Consider the following 22,024-nt stretch of genomic DNA (forward strand, 5'->3'; position numbering starts at 1 on the left):
TCAGCCCACTAGAAGTTGAGATATTAAAAAATATATATCTCTTTATAAATATATATATAATCTCGCGCTCTTTTTTTTAATTATTTTTTTTTTACTGCAGACCTACGTGCCTTTTCAAACAAACTCGAAAAAGATAATATTCCAACAACACAAATACATACAGGTGTTATGCTTCTCTTTCATAGAAATTGCATTAAAATGTACAAATCAATGACCTTTATCTTGACTGGTCGGGAGCTCAGTACCCCTAAACCTTTGATCCTAGAATCACCCCTGCTTCCTGTTGTCACATAAGCCACTCACAAAAAGACCAAAAATAAATCATGTGTAACATAATTTATATTTATTTTTTATTTCGAACAAAATGTTAATAAATACATTTTTTACGTCCAAAAAAGATCATGACTTGTGGGACGCATTTTATAAATAATTTCATTTCATCAGGTCTTTTGTAGAAAAGAAAGGAAAATAGCAAACTAAAGCATCTCTAGTATGACAATATTATAACGTTATCATTTTTTGTCTGTTTTTGAACCCCTTTTCATAATTCAAGTGTTTTTCGTACTTTTTTTCCCCCCCTCGACCTCTTCATCGCATCTTTTTTAAACATCCAACTTAGTCCTCCTCAACAGGTCACACCACTGCAGTAGACAAGTGAAAAATGTCGCAATAATAATCTCCAAAAGCAGACAAAAACTGAGAGGCTAACAGAAATCACAGTGAGATTCAAACAGTGGGAGGGAGAGAGTCAGGATGTGAGTCTGAAAAGGGGAATGGGAGGCCTTTTTTAAGGGGCATATTTACAACGGAAAAGCATCTTCTGCATTAGATGCACAGAACATGAACAGGTAGAGATCAGAGAATGAATACATCCACTGCTGTCATCCAGGGAATGTTCTTATTGACGGCTGGGGATTCAGGCAAAGGGGGTCAGGCGGGGGTGGGGATGCAAAGGTCAAGAGTTCAAAGTCGATGAAGGACTTTGAAATCAACAGGCAGATATGGACATGACTTCAATTACATTTAGAAGATGAGGTTTAATGAGGAAGGAAGTTCTGGGGGAGTCGGGCGGTTGCATCTAAAAACCAAGAGATGAAAACAAGGCTTCATTCAAGGAAACGAAACGGTATTAAAAAGGATTCTGCATCCTGTTTGGGCTTCAATTTCCATGAGAAAGTATTAGGGTCACACTGAAAAGTGAATTTAGTGTTCAAACTGCACATAATGTTACACTGGCTAAAACTTTAGTAAAGTCCAGTTTGTTAAATTCAGCTCAGTTGTATTTCACTTTTAAGTACATTTGCAGTTAATCTTTTAGAACTGCTTGTTTTCAAACGTTTATTTTGGTACTCTTTTTACTTTCATGTGCAACATATTTGAATTCAAACATTTAAGTAGAGTTCTTGATTTTCAAAAATTTAAGTGCAGTGTAATTACTCAAACTGTGCATAATGCAACAGTGGCTTTACAATAGTATTAAATTACCTTTTAGAAATAAAACCTCTGCCTTCGTTCTTTTGAGACGCTACGACATGTGTCCTTCTTGAAGTACAACGATGATTTTCTAGTAAGACGATATGTCTTTTTTTTTTTTTTTTTTTTAATAATTGCTATTTGTTGGTCAGCAAGATTCCAACAAAAGTACATAATCGATTATTATCAAACTTTGTGGTGGGGCGCAGGAAGTCATTTAGTTTTGATGTGCATCAAAATGAAAGGTGCAGATGTAATAAATGACTTTTTATACTTAAAAGCAAATTTTCACAAGGGCCAAGTGGTGCAATGACCAACCAGATCCAGCAGATAGAGCTCTACCTACAGGACTGGAGTAGGACACACACAGTCTGTTTTAACCAGGCAAGTCACAGACCTGTTTAGGATTTTTTTTCTCTTGAAATGATTCTCGCTTCTCCAACTTTACGAGAAATTACTTCTCAGTGTGGCCCTACTACTACATTTTTGGTATCAGCAAATAGTGGTTGAATCAGTCTGTTGCACGCCTAATCGTACAGCACTTCTCACTTAAGAGGATGCTTCAAAAAATCAAATCAAATAAAACAAAACACACTCACACATTGGGATGGGTCAGCCCTTGAAATCTCCTCACATTCCGATGCAGATGCAGCCCTTTGCTTGTCTGGGTCATCAGTTTGTCTAAGGGTAGCGTGAATGTTGAGAAGCAGACCTTTCTTTGATTCATTTTGAAATACTGTATACCTATATAATATTGCTCCATTGCCAGTTCTGGGCTGACTAGGGGTGTGCAGCATAGAGGCACTCAAGATGTGGGGTCTCAATTATCAACCTGAGGGTAGATGAACAGAAAGTGTTTGAATGGAACATAATGCAATCTAAAATGTAGCAGGTCCTGATTAAATAAAAACATTTGTGGCATTGTCTTATCTTCAAAACCATAAAGAAGTGACCACCCCCCCCCCCCCCCCGAATGTTCCATAACAATATGGTCGGATTTTCGACTTCAGAGCCTCTTCCCACCTAAATTCAATACAGTGGTGCCTTGAGATACGAGTTTAATTTATTCCGTAGCGTGAATGTTCGAAACGTGTAAGTGACTCAATAAGTAATATTAGTCTCTTTTTTGCAGAAAATAGAAAATCTATGCCTGTATTACATCTGTCTATGTGTTACTGCACTATTTGTGTTCAAATATCCATTCCTTATAGTGTTACGTGGATGTTATTTGTTAGCCCGTCTATGGAGTTTTCCATTATGTGTTAGCATTAAGCTAGAAGACTTAAATGCAAAGTTACGTGGTTGTTTTAAATACACAACGTGTAATTCTTTTTGTTTAGTTGACAAGTAAACTTCAACTGGGAGTGACATTTAACAACTTGGAACCTCTTTTTTAAAAGGATTTGTTCACAATGCCGAACTGCTGCTTGCTGTGAAGTCAGCCAAGTTAATCTCAAGGCCATCATACAGGGATGGAATCGCAAAGTTTTGCTCGCAACTCAAATCTCGAAAAACTCAGGTCAGGTCATTCGCAAGGCACCACTGTATCGTTAGATTTTGTTTGGTAGAAAACCAATTAAAACGTGAAGATTTTTTTTTTTTAAAGATACGAAAAGGTTAGAACCTAACCACTTGGAGATTACTATAAAATGTGGTTTTGTGGCCAAATATGCTTTCATATTGCACTCATGTTGTGGGAAAAATTCTCAGCCGTAACACAGTGTTTGACTCTTTGTGACGTTTGCCAAAAATTGGGAAAAGTTCCCATACAACCTTGGCTGCTGCTGTGATAAAAATGAAAACAGTGTATAGTACTGTGTAAAATGCGAATGAAAAGTATAAAGCCAAACATGGAAATAATAAGATTTGATTGTGTGTGTGATAGAAATGGATCAATGAATACTCTGCGCACACATAGTTGATAACTGAGGCCCCTGGGGTTTTGGCTTCAATAACTATCTTGTGTTCAACTATTCCCCCCTTTTTTCGGTTTCTACATGTAGTCTCACAGACAACAAGTCCGTGAACCAGCCGTCAGTTCAGTGCCACCACTGTCATCATGAGGTCCATTTTAAACTACCAGGTGAACACTGCTTTAGTCTCGGTGCACTTCAGGCCCAAACTGTTGAGGCATGTAGCATCAGCGGGAGGACGGGGAAGAGTTAAGAAAAGATCTACCAGCTGAACATTGCCCTTGCACTGTGTGCTGAAAGAAGACCCACATGAGTGATGAATGAGTTACTTCAAGGTAGTAAAGAAGTGTAAGGGGGATAGCGTGAACTTGTCAAAAGAAGGCATAAAAAAATTCTAACGTAACGACAAGCAGGGGTGCACACTTCATCGCTGTCCATTTCAACGTGCAATCCAGACACAGAAACACAGGGAAATAAAACTGAAGGAAAGTAGTGGTGGAGGCACGAGATGCTCCAAAACATAGCTAGAATAGAAACAATGAGCAGGTTTTAAGTGGCAAGAGGTCACTTCTTTAAAAGGGTGGTCCAGTCCACCCAAAGATTCAATAAAGCCCTCCCACTTCCTGTGCTGGGTGTTTGTTTTTTGACAGCAGATAGAAGAGGTGAGCCCAGTGTGCCAACGCCAGATGCATCCCTGGCTGCGACATTTGCAAAAGCAATAAACCCCGTAAACCTCGGCCAATCCCAATGTTCAATCCTCGTTGGATGCACTCTTCTCCGGTGAGAAGGTGACGACCACGCCCACCGACGTGGAATTATGGGAGGCCGATATGATGATGACAGTATGCAGGAGGACGAGTGCCAGCAGGCAGATCTTCAGCCGCCCGCTGCACAGTCTCGGGGTGGCGGTGGAAGTGACCGAGGCCCCTTTAGGACGGCAGGAAGAGGCAGTCCTTTTTAGCGTCTCGCCTGAGGGGCCGTCCACGTTTGAGTCCCATCGGACGTCACAGCACTCCGCTTTGCTCTCTGATGGATGCTCTCTCAAGCGTCCTGAAATGGGGTGACACAGCCGAGAAAAACACATCTTTTCCATAAACGTTTAAAAACCTGACAGTGGATTATCATACTTCACTGGAGAGTAGAGAGAGGTTGAACCATGATCATTACGGACCGGATAATTAATTGACTTTCTGTTGCTTGGATTAATGGCACAGTAATGCTCCTTGCAACATTTCAATAAATGGCACGCTTTCATATATAGGTTTGGGCACCGAGAATCAAGAACCGATTGGAACAGGGACTAACATTCCGGTTCTCCCAGAATCGTTCAAATGAAAATATTTCGGTTCCCAGTGTCGATGCCTACAGTCCACCGACCCCGAAGGAGAAAGTGGCGAAAACCAACGAAGAAGAACGCGCACAAAGACGTGCTTGTGCCCAACGGCATCGGCGAACAAAAGTGTGTCTTAACTACGTTAAAAGAAATGACCAGTCACTTCAGTGGAACACTTGGATGAAGATTATATTGTGCAAAGGAGGCTTTCACGATGTGTATCACTGTGACATGCTCCCTCCCGCTGTGAGCCTCAGCCTGCACCACGCGGAACTTCGGTCAAGTGAAACAATAAAATACGTCTATGCCAACATTGAGGCAGCTAAAAAGTTGAACGGTGGGTTGCACTCTTGCACTGATGGTTTTTAGCGTTTATTTTAGTCCTCAAACCAACGTAAGAGCTGAAGGCAGACAATTACTTTACCATACTGGAAAGTAAGTAGAAACAGTCGAATTAACAAGCTTAACATGGAGGTAAAACTTCACCAAAGGTCAAATTCGCAACTTGACATCACAATGAATTGGGACAAAATTCACAAAAACGTCTCACGGTATCGCAAACACTAACCTTGTGTCTCATCGGTGGGTAGGTAAAGGAATCAATGTTTTACAGAGCATTTGGTGCTATTCATTACCCTTTTTTATTTTACTTCAGTTTTTACCGGTGTCGTGTGAAGTTATTTTTCGTGCCAAAATGCTGAGTTCTAGTGCGTACCCTTCAAAATAAAAGGCTACATGGTTAAAACTAGGCTTTACACGATCAGGATTTTTGGGGCCGATCACCGAATTTAAAAAAACCATAACCGATCACAAGATGGAAGAATGTGTCTATTTAAATGACCTGTTCATTTACTGTATATACGTGTGTACTTAATTGCTCAAAAAAATGTATTTACAATAAATAATTTATCTTTGTATCAACATAAAAATAGCGCGGATTTTAACTTTTACGAATTCAATGCAAACGTTAAGTATTTTTTGAATGTTCAAATAAAATACTTGTGTATAAATTTAGCAGAATCATGCTTTTGGGCTATCTTTCTTCAGCTCGAACCTGGGCCTTAGACAAGGTGGAAGGAATTATGAACAGTTTGAAATAGTTGTCACTGTTTGCACAAAACCTTCAGCCTTCTGCTAGAAAGCAAAAACATGTCTGGAAAAGCCTACTAGAATATCTGGTGTTTATTTGGGGTAAATCAGAGGTGCTTTAAATTGTGGCATGCTAAATCGCTATATTGAAAAATAAATACAAATAATAATAACAAATGAACCGCAATTAGATTATTTTCCGGCTGGCACGGTGAACGATTGGTTGGCGCATCTGCCTCACAGTTCTGAGGGCCCAGGTTCAAACCCGGCCTCACCTGTGTGGAGTACGCATTTTGACCGCGTGCCTGCGTGGGTTTTCTCCAGATACTCCGGTTTCCTCCCACATCCCAAAAACATGCTTGGTAGGTTAACTGAAGACTCTAAATTGTCCGCATGTGTAAATGTGAGTGCGAATGGTTGTTTGTTTATTAGGCTTTACACGATCAGGATTTTTGGGGCTGATCACCGATCAGCAAGTTTAAAAAAAACGATCACCGATCACAAGATGGGGCAATATGTCTATTTAAATGACCTGTTCATTTACTGTATATATCTGTGTACTTAATTGCTTAAAAAAAGTATATTTACAATCAATCTTTGTTCATCTATTTATGCCAGTGAGGCATAGTGACAGACAGAACAAATGAATGGTCTTGTATTAGATGGCAGGAAGTACATAGAGTCATTAATGTATCCACTTTTTGTGACATTTTTGTTTGTTGGTGTGCCGTGAGATTTTTCAATTGTAAAATATGTGCCTTGGCTCCAAAGGTTGGAAATCACTGTCTTTCAGGACCTGAAGTGGGCGACCAACATCAACTCCGTCCTCAAAAAGGCCCAGCAGAGGATGTACTTCCTGCGGCTTCTGAGAAAGCAGGACCTGCCACCGGAGATTTTTCGATTGTAAAATATATTCCTTGGCTCCATAAAGGTTGGAAATCACTGCTCTAGTCAGATCGTGTATTCTAATCAGTCAGGTCAAACCAACATTACATGACAGAAATAATGGGTGTTACCTTACTGGAATTAAATTACTTCACCCACACCGAAACTTTAGAGCATGATTCGACAGAACGGCGGAATGTTTACGTACAACCGTTAGTGCTAGCACTATCTTGCTATGCTACATAACGTTTTGTTGCCTGCTTGCGAGCTGTATCGTATTCAAAGTACATGAACATACCTCAAGCAAGCCTTAAACGAACGTCCTCTCCTGTCCTGAGCATCGGTGACCACCAACACACGTTTTTCCCCATTTTGTCCTTATAATACCGTCGGCTTGCTCCACTCTTGTTGTCGTCGCCACGTTTTTTTTTGTTTTTTTTAAATAACTTTATTGGCCGTCAGATATTTCCAATAGTACGCAAATGACGCGCGACAAGGCTAAAAATAAACTAGTTTTTGGATTCAAATATACTGTGCACGATGCCGACGCGGAGTAAATGTCTTTTGCCGAGCCGATCATCCATTCATCCATTTTCTGAGCCGCTTCTCCTCACTAGGGTAGCGGACGTGCTGGAGCCTATCCCAGCTATCATCGGGCAGGTGGCGCGGTACACAGTGAACTGGCTCCCAGCCAATCGAAAGGCACATATAAACAAACAACCAATCGGTCCTCAGAACTGTGAGGCAGACGCTCTAACCAGTTGTCCATCGTGCCGCCCGGAGCCGATCAATGACGGCGAATTATGACAGTAAAGCCGAACAGCATAAATTGCTAAATATCGGCTGATACCGATCAGCCCGATAAAATCGGTGTATAGTCTAGTTGAAACAGGAAGTCAAGTTAAAACTTGCACATATAAACCATTTGACATGATAAAACAGTCGCAAATAACTATTTTAACAATTCTATATTTCACTTAAATCTGAAACAATAGTTAAGTCAATTGGGTTAGTTCCACACACGTTGCCTTTTATTTCATAGGTTTGATATTGATACTGGTTATAAAGAACCCCAAGTCAAATATTCATTTTAGTTTATGCTGCAGGCTGCTAAGAAAATGGATGTTCGTAATTTGGACACCCTTTATTTAAATCGAGAATCGTTTGGAGCGGGAATCGAAATGGGGAATTGGAATCGAGACCGGAATTGCTCAAATTCAACCGATGCCCAACCCGACTAGCATGTTAGCCATGATAGTTTTCTAAATTACTCAATGACGACCCAACCGAACATTTTATTCATACCTGTAAGAAATTGATTTCCCACATACCAATAATGGAGGTTTGGTTCTCAATCTTGTCCCTTTAGAAGTGGCTACTACGCCACCAGGCAGTCTTGGGATCTTCTCTGAACAACTATATACTGTGTGACATCAACTTGACCCCAGAGGTTCAGCTGGATTAACGTGGAAGGAAATTGAAAAATACCTAAATCTTTTGGGATAGTTTTTGTCATCAATTTAACTTCAAGTATGCAGTGGTCAATCACTTTCTTTCACCCGGGAGTACCCTGGTGCGTATTGTTTACAAAGAATATGAAGAAGTCTAGGCTTTATGTTCAACTAAACAGGCCCAGATTTCACACAAAGTAAGTAAATTTCTGAGTAAATTGAGACAAGTTGATCATTATTTCAGTATGAATACTTTTTGTGGCATTTTGTTGTTTGGTGGTGTGCGGTGAGATTGTTTGTAATGTAAAATGGGTGCCTTGGCTCAATAAAGGTTGGGAAACACTGCATTAGACAGACAGAGTGGATAATAACCGGTACAGATGAAGCTGGGGCTACCGCCATGGATCAAGTCATCGTTGTCCGGCTGGATGAACGGACAACTCTGTTGGACCTGCAGGCAGTACTGGTGGCACGATACCTTTCTTTGACACGACTGCTGGGTGGTGGGGAAATACTGAGCACACAGCCAGGGCTTGTAAGCTGTCTATAAAGGACACAGAAGAATTGATAATTAGAGGAAAAAAAATACATGCTGGTTTATGATACAATCTCTGACTGTTACGCCTACAGAAAATAAAATGGAAAGATATTCCCCCCTTGGAGTTCTAACCGCTTCCAGTCTTCTTGGGAGACTTTCTGCAAGAATTTGGGAGTATGTTGCGCCCATTCATCCAGAAGAGCCTAAATAAATCTCGATCTAAGAAAGGGGCTGGCTCATGATTGCTATCCTTCCCAAAGGTATTTGCTGGGATTGAAGTCAGGGGGTCAAGTTATTCCACAGCAAACGTATTCAAAACAGAATTATGCATAGTCACATGATGTTTACACATATTTATATTTAAGTGAGCCATTCACCCATTCGCTACCATACCACTTGTCCTTATTTGGGTTGTGAGTAAGCTACAGCCTATCCCAGCTGACTTGGAATGAGAGCCAGGGCACACCCTGGACTGGTTGCCAGAGTCAATTGTAGGGTACAGCTCGACAAACAATCATTCATGTTCACATTCAACTACGTAAGGACAATGCAGAAATGCCAACCCCTATTGTCACGTCAGGAACATTCTGGATATTTTGTTAGGAACATTTGGATTTTTAGGAACATTTGCATCTTAGCCAAAACAAACACACGCCACCTGAAAAACTCAGAACAGCACAAATGTTTCCTTTATATTGTTGTTATACTTCCTTTCATTGGATAGTTTTGAGTGACAAAACATTGACAGATTATTTTTTTTATTTTAGTTTTGATTTATTATTGGGCGGCACGGACAGTCAATGTTCTGCTTGTATTTAGGAAGTTTGTGGTTGAGTTTAGCTTTGTTAAAGTTCCCAAGAATAATGAGGGTTTGAATTTGCTTTTTTTTACGTTCGTTTACTTTTTCAGAGAGCGTTAGCAGTGCAGCGTTCATGTTAGCTTGGGGAGGAATGTAGACACCCGCGAGGATGAAAGAGGCGAATTCGCATAGCAAGTAGAATGGCTTACAGTTCAAAAACGGTGACTCCAACCGGGCTGCAGTGTGTGTTGAGCTCCGAGACGTCGGACACCATTTTTCGTTGATATATACTGAACAAAAATATAAACACAAAACTTTTATTTTTGCTTATAATATACATAATAGACGCAATTGTTTAGTAGAGGAGCTCGTAGTGACATCGTGTAGACGTCTCTTGAACATGTTATCGTGATCTTGGTAGAGTATACAGTTATTTTTTTGTCAAGCCCTTCACTATGCCATCCAATGTAACGGAGGTGAAAAAAGGGAGCGCTATCCTCGCGGCTCATGAAAGCGATGCTGAATTGCCACAATGCACACCAACTTACCCCCACCAATACGCCATTATCAACCCTCCCAAGCCCTATCGATCATGGCACTTTCATGGCAGTATTAGACCATTTATTTACACTTTTGTACTGTACTGGGTGCTTTTAGGCCACGAAGAAAAGTTCTTCAAATTAACAGACAAACAGCTTTAATGGACTACCCCTTCCCTTATTAGTCCGTTAAATTGAGGTTCCACTTTAGTTAATCCTTTTTCTTGGATTAGATTTTGGGACAATTAATTGTTATCAAAACAATTGTTTTTATCAAAAACATATGTCCTCACCATTTGGAGTTGCCATGATGTTTGCTATCATCGTTCATTCACTTTTGTGAAATTGGTTTATGGGAACAATTAATGTACTGTAGTTATAAAAAAATAAATTAAAAAATGTTTTTAAAAAAAAAGGTGTTCTAACCAATTCAGAATTACCATGATTTATTTTATTTAGCCTGGTATTGAGAATTCTCCACCATCCTCCTTGTGTGGGGCATCTGGAAATACTGTAAAAAAATCTAATTTGTTAATTTGTTACCTGTTTGGACTAACATCCAAAGATAATAAGCACTGTGAAACAATTATCACAATAATGTGATTATGTTGATAAACAATAAGAATGATGAGAGGAGTGTGGAAAATCTAAATCAAAATCAAATATAAATCTTCACTGTAGGGAATTTAACCCCTAACCTGCTTTGCAGAATCTAGCTCCTATGAGGCTGCTCGGCTTTAATAGTAGTAATAAACTGCAAAGGAGAGAAAATTGATCATGATCAGCTCATCAAAAAACAAAAACAAACAAACAAACAAGCCAACAAATCAATGGCTGTATTAATATTTTGAGAGTTTGGGCTACTACTAAGCATGCCTCTGAAGATACAGTTGAGACATAATTACTAACAGTGAGTGGTGACATAAGTCCAGGGATGCCATGCTATCAAAATAGAACAAAAGAAATATCAGTCAGACAGAAAATCTGGGTCCTCCTGAAAATGTATGCCAGCAGTTGCCAAGGAAACATCTGTCTCTCCTTTTCATGAGAGCTCAATAGGTGCTGCCCCACTCACTGTTGGTTTTCTGCTCATCTGCACAAGTGCAACAGTCCAAGTGTGTGTGTGTGTGTGTGTGCGAATGGTTGTGCTTCTCTGCGCGCAGCGTGAGAAGGGAAGCGTATGACAGCAAATTGAGTTAGTCAGGAAGCAGGCCTGCAGTCTGATTTGATCAGTTTAATGTGTGATCATTGTGAATGGGGACCTGGTACTCAGAAACCCTCTGTCACCTTGTAGCTTGGTGGGCCGGCAGCCATATAACACAAGACATCACACTGCTTCACACAGTATTGAAACACAGACACGACATGAACATTCGACTTAAGAACATTTTGCACATATGAACACTTCTGTGTTAGTTAGAAAATAGAAATGTATTTGCAATACGATTTTGCGCCATCGGTGTAGTTTGATGTTTTGCTGCAACCCATGCCAGGCAGCACAGAGGTCTATCTATTCCCACACTTCCATGCCGTGCCAGTGTAATGAAGAGCAAGAAGAAGAGAAACCTGTTCTGTCCAAAATGTTTGAGTCGAGAAATGATGGCTGAGGCATGTTTTCTTATAGACAGGCCTCTCCGAGCATCAGGACCCCAAATGGGAGAAGAAGACAAAAAAGGTGCAAACTTCCTTCCAGACCAGTGCCCCATCTACTGCAAAAGCCCCCTTGGATGGTAAAAAAAACCCACGCTGAAGAAACGCTGACTGACAAAGCATTTGATGACGTTGAAAGTTGACAATGTCTGGCTTTTCAGTCACGGCATAGCATTTAAACACCTAAAATCAATATTGCAAATGACTCCAGGTCCATATTGGATGGACAGTGCAGCCTTTGATACTGTGAACCAAAACATTATTTTTGACTGACTGTTAAGTCTGACTAGATGCTGGATTAAATTGGACGTTAAATCGATGTTAAATTGGATTTTACAGACATTTTAAAATATGCATCAGGGAGATCAAATGTGCCCCAAAAGGCTAAATTTTAGACCCCGCAATTGTTACAGTCCACAACTTAAGGAAGCAAACTTTAAAACTTTTTAAGACTGTTTTAAGGTTTGTCTCTATGAAGCATTTTTACAGAGATTGGATGGTGCATTTCTTAAAAGTCTTAAATCTACCTACAATCTACATTCACTTAAAAATGAAAGACTGACCTATTAGTTTTTGTCAGCTGATTTGACATTGTTGAACAACAACATGAAAATGGCCTTTTCAAGCCCTTTGAACACTGATTTGGGGAAAATCTAATTTAGTTATGGTCACAGGTTTATTTAGACTGATCATATTTTTCATATATCAGAGGCCTGTCTCTCTCTCACATTGCTGACACATAGCCAGGAGAAATGCTGTCTTCATTGACAGACACTTGAGGGATCTGCCTGCAAAAGATTCAGAGGCAGGTAAAGATGAGGCTTCTCCAGAGCTAGGGACAGATTCCAGGTCTGTAAAACAGGAGGATCAAGGAGGTGCCGGCATCTGTCACCCCTCAGGACCAACAATACAGTACATGCCAGGAGCAGCGAGCGGTGCGTTTAAGTAGAACACAACAGACCCAAAAAATGTTAACATCACAGAAGAGTCTTGTTACCAAGTCGGACAATGAATGAATGAACGAATGAAAAAATAAATAGAGAATTGAGCCATTCTTTCGGCTTCCAGACGTTGTTGGTGTATTGCTGAATGCTCTCAACATCCCACCTTCCCAGAACTTTCAACTGTCAATCAAAGGCATGCCTTCTCTCTCTCACACATCTCCTAAGGGGGGAGAGGAGAATTTCCAGCGACCCACATTGCACTGGCTCTCACAGGCTGCAGAGCAGCAGCCTCTGAGCCGGTATAATAACCATAAGCCGCACCGCCAGGACAATTCTCCGTCCTTTGACATTCAGTGGGACAACGTGCTTCTGTGGCGCATGACGCGCAGCGGTCCCCCCGGATGATTTTTTTTCCCTCCTCCTCACCCCACGACATGCGGCCGGAAGCTGTGATGCTGAAGGCCGTAACGCTGTTGTGCCCATCCTCAAACGTTTTCTCTAACTGCTGTCCGGCTGGCAATGGGAATGAATGGGAAATTGTTCGGGGTAAAATGTGGAATCGTGGGAAATGTGGGTAATATTTGAATGAGAAAAATACAAGCACCCCTCGTGTGAATTTTTTGAATATGTTGACGTTGGAATGGCGCGAATCGAATGAAAAATGTGGAAGTAGTTAATGAACAAAAAAAACAGCGAAATACTAATAATACTAAAGCAGTTTGGTGTAGAATAACAATGTGTGAATGCGGAAAGCATTCGCAATAAGCTTTTTCCACTGCAGCTCCATCTACCGAATCTAGAGGAGTAATCTTCCACAGTCACAATGTACAGTAGTTAGGCTCCGATGATAAAAAGTGAAAATATGGGACAGATTCCAGATCTGTGAAAGGAGGTTCAAGGAGCCTCAAAGTTCCCAAATTTTATGGGTCCCTCGATGTACCCTTCTCATACACAACCACCCCACAACCTACTGTATGTTTTCCCCCTTTTTAAAATCTCTTAACAAATCAACTAACTAACCCACCAATCGAAAAAAAGAAAGAAAATGCAAATCTAAATGATAATAACCTCTCACCTCCACCAATTAGTAGTTGGCAGAGGCAAATATGCAGTACATCTTTTTAAAATATCTGTGTTCATGTGGATATGACCTGAACTTAAATAGTCAAGCAAGACAAATCAAAAGTTATTGATGATCCTGTTTTATGTGAAACACATGCCCATGTCGTTGGATAGCGGTTTGTTCATAATCACCTCAAAACACACAAATGCGGTTATTCCACAGAAACAAAGGAGGAAACATGTTTACAGATGAAAACAACAAACAGTGGCCTTATTAGTTGCCCTTCAATTATATTGACAAGCTTTCCGGGATTTCCTGAAACCTTAAAGCTGTTTACTGGAACTGCCCTGTGGAGCATTAATGGCGCGGCATTAATAAGGTGTGACTGAGATGTCTGTGTGGCATAATTTAAAGTGTCAATTTAGTGCTTGCCAAGCTTAAATATTTATGTACGTGATAATTGCTTGTTTTCCCATGTCTATTCAATTGAGTTGCTCTAAGAAAATGTGATCATCAACACTTTTTCACTAAAACTCCGCTGTACATGGGAGATAGAGACTGAGCCCTACCACGAATAGCGAAAATCTGAGAAGAACTGATGCCCGCGTAAATTGTTTGTAATTCCATACAGATGCCAAAAGATGGTGCTTTTACTTAAAACTGAGGTTAATAAAGCATAAACTTCATGCATCTAGCATGTACACATTCATGAACCCATGTTACATAAATAACTGTATTTAGTACCGTAGTTAAATTATTCAACACAAATGAAACACCTTCACATGAGGTTCATCAGTAGTATTAGAAATAGCTAGCACACAAGTGTAAACAACAAAAACAATATTCCACCAGATGGCACCAAAGTAATAATTTTATTGCTTTGACCTGAGCACAAAAACAGCAAACAGACAAGATTTTCAACGAATAATGGAGGATAGTTAGAAAAAAAACTGAACTGTGAATATGCACGGGTTTGCAGTATAGTATTAGTATAAATATACTGTCCAGAAAAGATTTTGAGCTGCTACATTAAACAGGGGTGGGGAACCTTTGGCTCTTTTGAGGACTACATCTTGCTTGCATATAAATCTTAGCTGACAATTCTTAACTAGGCTTTACACGATCAGGATTTTTGGGGCCAATCACCGATCAGCGAGTTTAAAAAAACGATAACCAATCCGATCACAACATGGAGCAATGTGTCTATTTAAATGACCTGTTCATTTACTGTATATGTGGCACGGTGGACGACTGGTTAGAGCATCTGCCTCACAGTTCTGAGGACCGGGGTTCAATCCCCGGCTCCGCCTGTGTGGAGCTTGCATGTTCTCCCTGTGCCTGCGTGGGTTTTCTCCGGGCACTCCGGTTCCCTTCCACATCCCAAAAACATGCATGGTAGGTTAACTGAAGTCTCTAAATTGCCCCAAGGTGTGAATGCGAATGGTTGTTTGTTTATGTGTGCCCTGCGATTGGCTGGCAACCAGTTCAGTGTGTACCCCGCCTCCTGCCCGATGATAGCTGGGATAGGCTGCAGCATGCCCGCGACCCTAGTGAGGAGAAGCGGCTCAGAAAATGGATGGATACTTGTGTACTTAATTGCTCCAGAAATTATTTTTACAATAAATAATGTATCTTTGTTCATCTATTTAGGCCAGTGAGGCTTAGTGACATACAGAACAAATGAATGGTCTTCTATTAGATGTCAGGAAGTACATACAGTAATTAATTAAATGTTTTGTGACATTTTTGTTTGTTGGTGTGCTGTGAGATTTTTCAATTGTAAAATATGTTCCTTGACTCCATAGAGGTTGGAAATCACTGCTCTAGTCAGATCATGTATTCTAATCAATCAGGTCAAACCAACATTACAACATGACAGAAATTACTGTAATTAAATTATTTCACCCACACCGAAACTTTAGAGCATGATACGACAAAACAACGGCATGTTTACGTACAACCGTTAGTGCTTGCACTAGCTAGCTAGGCTACATAACGTTTCGTTGCCTGCTTGCGAGCCGTATTGTATTAAAGGTACGTGAACATACCTCAAGCAAGGCTTAAACGAACATTCTCTCCTGTCCTGAGCACCGGTGACCACCAACACATGCTTTTCCCCATTTGGTCCTTATAATACAGTTGGCGCAATCCACTCTTGTAGTCGTCACCACGGTAACGAGTGTATCCGGTCACATTTGACAAGATAAAGCCCAATGATCGTAAAAAACGGGATGCGGATTTTATTGCAGTAGTCCGGCATAGTGCAATCGTGAAAGAGCAAATTTGTCTTGTAGTCTGATCCACGCATTACGTGGTGTCTGTCTCAGACGTGTTGTCTGTCCCACACCGCCAACGTTTTTTAAAAAAAATAATTTTATTGGCTGGCGGTCAAATATTTAAAGTACTATGTCAAAAGACACGTGACAAGGCTAAAAATAAACTAGCTTTTGGATTCAAATATACTGTACTCAATGGCGATGCGGAGTAAATGTATTTTGCGAATTATGACAAAGCTGATCAGCCGATCAGCATAAAATGCTAATTATCGGCCGATACCGATCAAGCTGATCAGATCGGTGTGAGGTCCACTTGTTTGTATTTTTCTCAAGCTATATTTATTTTGTTGGACTTGTTTTTTTCCTGTGTCACTATGTCGCACATGTCTCGTTCTCCCGTTATCAGTTTCACCTGGAGTCCTGTCATGGTCATTGAGGTTTTAGTTACAACTCAATCTCTGTGTGGGTGTCTCTACAAATTTAAGTGTAGGGGCGTCAATGTGCACGTCTGCACACAAACACACACACACACACACACACACACACACACACAGACGCACCGACACACAAGATTATCACCATAAAAATTATGATGGGGCGTCGCACACCACATTACGAAGGAGATTATTTAATTTAAACAGTAAATATGTTCGTCTTACTGCAGATAGAGTACACCAAAGTGACATCAGGCTTCAGTTGCGCAGTGCTGGAGCTCATAATGTTCAAGTCTGATGTCCCTTTAAAAAACAAAAACAAAAAACTGACTCACTCTTTCTATTTAAAAAAATGTACAGTACTCTGTCAGGAGTTCGGATACGGATAATTATTGATGAGTGTTATGGCCGAATGTTTGTCACATTCCAAACATCACGGCGCGTGAATGACCACGACACCATCAGTGACCATGAATACTACCTCATACAAGGAAATTTTTTCAAATGTTTTCTGCAGAACAGCATCACATACAAAAATGTGACGAAGGATGATTAATAATTAAAAGGTTGAACATGTAAAAAAGATCAGTGATCCTAGGGTAATGCAAGTTGTAAGTAGAAACAAATTTACCATGTGTCCAGCAGTTTGACGGTTCAGTTCCACACTTTTTAAGCCTGCCATGTTCATTTCACTTGGAAGTCGTTGTGAAGTCATCACCAGATACACTATGTTATTCTCGTTGTTACACCTGATTCTGCAGAGGTGTCTATCTATGTGAAGTGTTAAGCGAGAGGCGACATTTGATGGAATAGAGCCGTGATGCTCAAAGTACCAATAGTGGTTTGTGGGCTCCTTCCAGTGGTATGAGAAAGAATCCCTACCTAAGTTCAGTTGCATTTAACTTTTAAGTTCAATACATTTTTTTTCCTTTAACAACTGTTTGTTTTTAACATTTATTTTGGTACAAGATGTATTGAATTATTAAGTCCCTGTAAAGTGAAAATAAGTCTTCTAAATTTGACGCCATAGTGAAGAGTCGACAGTCAACCCTGCCAAATTTGAATCATTAAAAAAATATATATATATATCACCAAATAAATAAAATGATGTTTCAAAATGGTCTCTGGTCTCAAACACTGTGGGCGTGTTTGCCGAATGTGTGAAAACAAGGCCCTCTGAAAAATGGACGTTACTTTGACTGGCAACTTATTTATGCTCACATTAGGGCTGCACGATATTTCGTTTGAGCATCGTCATCGCGATGTACGTGTGCACAATAGTCACATCGCAAGGCCTGCTACGATGTTGGTGTACTGTAATATACAGTGAATCAAATGTTATATTAAAACTTGACCAGCAGAGGGGCCCGTACGGACGTGCTCAAAAGATTAAAAAAAGATTGTACACCTGCTGCAATTCCTATTTTGCTCAGGGTGCGTCCAGGGACACTGCGTAAATGGTTCTTTTGTAATACAGTATATAATTGTAAAAATTGATTACTAGGAAAATTATTATTTGTATCAGAACGCTTTAGTTAAAACACTGTACGATCACACTGTGATAATATGGAATGTATTTTGTTTTGTAATATAGGGGTAAATAAGGAATGAGGAATGAAAAGTTATCAATGTCCTTTCGCCATTATTCCTGTCATACTGTGTTGCGTAGTTTTGCTTGCACATTAAAGACAAAAGTCCTGTTTTTCTTTTGATTCCTCATTTTTAAAAACACACTTCAGTTTTTCCTCATGCTTTTTGAGATTGTAGGGTGAAAGCTGCAGCTGGCTACTAGTGTGGACTGAATGGGTGGCAACAATGGGGAAATGAAATGCAAGTATTTTCAGGGTAATAGCCTGTCAGCAACATACCGAAACAAACAAAATAAGAACTATGAACTACTTCGTTTTTGGACCGGTGAACTTGGTTCAAAATTTTTAACTATGAACTGAACTAGTTCATTTTTGGAAAGATGAACTGCAGTTTGAAGTAGTTTGCATAGAAAATGAACTTTCCCCACATTGATCCTGTATTATTTCCCATCGCAATACATATTGTAGGGTTTTTTTTTTTTTTTTTTAAATCTCAATGTCATTTTTTTTCCAATATCGTGCAGCCTTAATTTCCATAGTTGCACTTGTTATAAATGGCACTACTACAGTGGAGGAAATAATTATTTGATCTCTCACTGATTTTTTAAGTTCACCCACTGACGAAGACATGAGCAGTCTAGAGTGTCAATGGTAGGTTTGTGTTAACAGTGAGAGACAGAATATCTAAAAGAAAATCCAGAAAATCACATTAAAAAAGATAAAAAATGTATTTGCATTTCATTGAGTGACATAAGCATTTGATCCCTACCAACGACAAAGAATTCTGGCTCCCACAAGCTAGTCGTCTCACTTTCAGAAAGTACTCCTAATCTAAACTCTTTAGCTGTATGAAAGACACCTATCTCAACTTGTTACCTTGTTATCAATCAATCAGCCACCAAACTCTCTATCATGGGCAAGACCAAATAACTTTCTTACGACATCTGGGACAAGATTGTAGACCTGCACAAGGCTGAAATGGGCTATAAGACTATTGGCAAGAGGCTGGGTGATAAGGAGACAACAGTTGGCACAATAATTAGAAATATGTAATAAACAAAATGACTGTCAATGTCCCTCGGTCTGGGGCTCCTTGCAAGATTTCACCTCGTGGGGTATCACTGATCAAGATCAGGCATCAGCCAAGAACTACAGTACATGGGAGGAGCTTGTTAATGATCTCAAGGCAACTGGGACCACCGTGACCAAGAAAAACATTGGTAACACACTACGCTGTAATGGATTAAAATCCTGCAGTGCCCGTAAGGTCCCCCTGCTCAAGAAGGCACATATACAGGCCGATCCGAAGTTTGCCAATGAACACTTGAAATATTCAGAGAATGATTGGGAGAAGGTGATGTGGTCAGTTGAGACAAATATCGAGCAGTTTGGAATCAATCTGACTCGCCGTGTTTGGAGGGAGAGGAATTCAGACTATGACCCCGAGAACACCATCCCCACCGTCAAGCATGGAGGTGGAAGCATTATGCTTTGGGGGTGTTTCTCTGCCAAGGGGACAGCTCAACTTCACCGCATCGAGGGAATTATGGATGGAGCCTTGTACCGCGAAATCCTGGGTGACAACCTCCTATTTGCAGACAGAAAACTTAAAATGGGTCGTGGATTGGGCTTCCAGCATAACGATGACTAGGGTTGAACATCGAGAATCGAGACCCAATTGGGACTGGGACTAACATTCCGGTTCTCCGGGAATCGTTCAAATTAAAAAAATTTGGTTCCCAACTCCAACCATGCAAACGTTTTTGACACAGCCCCCTTAAAGAATCGGAATTGAAATGTGGAACCGGGTTCGGACTCGCTCAAATTCAGACGATGCCCAACCGTAGGCCTCGCTCGAAACCTCAAGGATTTGGACAGGATCTGCAAAGAGGAGTGGCGCGAAATTCCTCCTAAGATGTGTGTAAACCGAGAGATCAACTACGAGAAGCGTCTGACCTCTGTACTGGCCAACAAGGGGTTCTCCACCAAGTACCAAGTAATGTTTTGATAGGGGGTTAAATACTTATTTCGCTCTGTGAATTGCAAAATAATTTGAATATTTTGCTATATGCGATTTTTTTTTTTAGATTTTCATCTTGATATTGTCTCTCCCTGTTAAAATACACCGACCATTAAAATTATAGACCGTTCGTGTCTTTGTCAGTGAGGGATCAAATAATGATTTCCTCAACTGTATAGTCTGTTTGTGTATGTATTAGTCTAACTAATGGAAGATAAACATCTTCGATTTCATTTTATTGACTTATGTTCACATGTATGTCTGTTCATCAACCAAAATGTATTTGAATTGAAAAACATTTATTAGTATTTCTTTAGGTCTCCTTACATCAGAATAATTTTTTTCGACTGTTTTATGCATTACATAGGTCAAAACTAGTCTTTGACATGATTTAAAGGTCCCATATTTTGGCTATTTAGGCCTCATATAGTGAATCTCTAACATGGAAATAGTATAGAAGCGTCAATTTCATTTTAAAAAAATACATATATATATATATATATAAAACACCTTGGTTTTGTCATACGAGTGTCCAGAAAAGGCCCCTCTGATAACTACTTCTGATTGACCCAGTTTTGTATCCGCTTTGTCCATATTTGGCAAAGACCGCCCTCTTTCCTCTGATTCTCTCCGTGTGGAAGACCCACTTGTAAGAGCACACGTGTTTGTTATGTTGACAGCGTGGTCTCAGGAGCGGACAGGTAGGCGGAGATCTTTGCTAATGACGTAGATAAGCTTGAGAAATTCGAATGTCCTGATTTCAGGCCTCTCGGCAGAAAAAGGTCTTGAACTCGGGAATGCGTGGACAATTTTAATTCATATTTCATGTTTACTGTAGCACCATAGAGACTATATTACATCTGAAATACTAGAAATAGTTTGTTTGGTAAAATATGGCACCTTTAAGGTATGACATCTATGCGGTTTGTCGATTGAATGAAAAAGGCAAGAAACTTTCATAAGGCTTCCAAAACGGGTAGATTTAAAATCACTGACAGTGTGACGTAGTTTTTGTCAATGAATAGTTATGTACCTGCCAACTTTGTGGTTGGTTTCCGCCCACTCAACACAGCTGAACGGCAACACAGCATTTCCGGGTTTTAAAGTGAAACTTAACACTTGATGTGAAAACTTACTGTTGTATTGTAAATGTGCATATGTTCTTTAAATGATGCTATTTACCTAAATCTATGAAGTGTACTTAAATTTAATCTAAAGTATTCTTTCTAAAAATATATGTTTAAAACACCAGATCTACACACCTACGGGGGCCACCATTTTTACGTCATGACGTGCGCAAAAGTCGCGAGAATATGACGTGAATCTGCCCCTTTATCAGGTGTGTTTCTAGTGCCCAGAGTAGCTTAAAGCCACACTTCCAATCCTGTCTCACTGATTGGACTCCAGGTTGGCTCACACCTGATTCTGATGAGCTCTTGGAGATAAATACAAATCTGAAAACTAATGCAATGAACAACTCAGTTGTAATTTGAGCCAACTCGCGAGTGGGAAAAAAAAAACGAACGAATTTTCAGATTCGAATGAAAACAAATGAAAACAAATCAAAGAATAACATACTCCGGCAAAGATGTTGCCCCGCCATGTATACTTGCTTTGTTTTACAACCGCTATTTTGACTTACAGTGCAAGCACATATGCACAGTTGTACTGGTGTTTTTGCTTACCATGAATCACGTATGCATGTAGACTTGAGGCATTTGCCGTGCCTGAAGAGCTGCACGGATGTTCATGACTGCGACCGCGGCAGATGAATTGAATAGTTATGAGATTCGTTGCATATGATTGATGAGTGATAGCCAGATACCACTAATTAGCGGTTAAGCAAACTAGCTGGCGACCCTGAGAATGCCCGATCTCGTCCGATCTCGGAAGCTAAGCAAGGTCGGTCCTGGCTAGTACTTGGATGGGAGACCACTTAGGAATACCAGGTGCTGGGGTTGGGCAGGAGGCCAATTCTCTGCTCCCATAAAAAACTACGGATTAAAGAAACCACAATTGTGGCCTTAT

The 22,024-nt window shown here is 40.2% G+C and overlaps 1 protein-coding gene across 6 annotated transcripts in view; it reads right to left on the reverse strand.

Moving 5' to 3' along the window:
• Positions 1-321: 321 nt before the first annotated feature.
• Positions 322-22,024, reverse strand: part of LOC133483868 (NALCN channel auxiliary factor 1-like) — a 35,366-nt gene continuing 13,663 nt past the window's right edge. Inside the window, exons 2-5 of one of the 6 annotated variants that reach the window (XR_009790226.1) lie at positions 8,517-8,688; positions 4,120-4,436; positions 2,218-2,305; positions 322-2,154 (exon numbers count right to left, since the gene is read on the reverse strand). Coding sequence is in view for 2 of the 6 variants with exons in the window: in XM_061785711.1 (XP_061641695.1) it covers positions 4,138-4,436; positions 8,517-8,688 (471 nt within the window). In the remaining 4 variants the exon portion in view is untranslated. Of the gene's footprint in view, positions 4,437-8,516; positions 8,689-22,024 lie in introns of all 6 variants that reach the window. The other 5 variants (XR_009790225.1, XR_009790224.1, XR_009790223.1 and 2 more) reach the window with 5 other exon arrangements.

Source organism: Phyllopteryx taeniolatus, chromosome 1 (genome assembly GCF_024500385.1).
Source record: "Phyllopteryx taeniolatus isolate TA_2022b chromosome 1, UOR_Ptae_1.2, whole genome shotgun sequence".
Taxonomy (NCBI): Eukaryota; Metazoa; Chordata; class Actinopteri; order Syngnathiformes; family Syngnathidae; genus Phyllopteryx; species Phyllopteryx taeniolatus.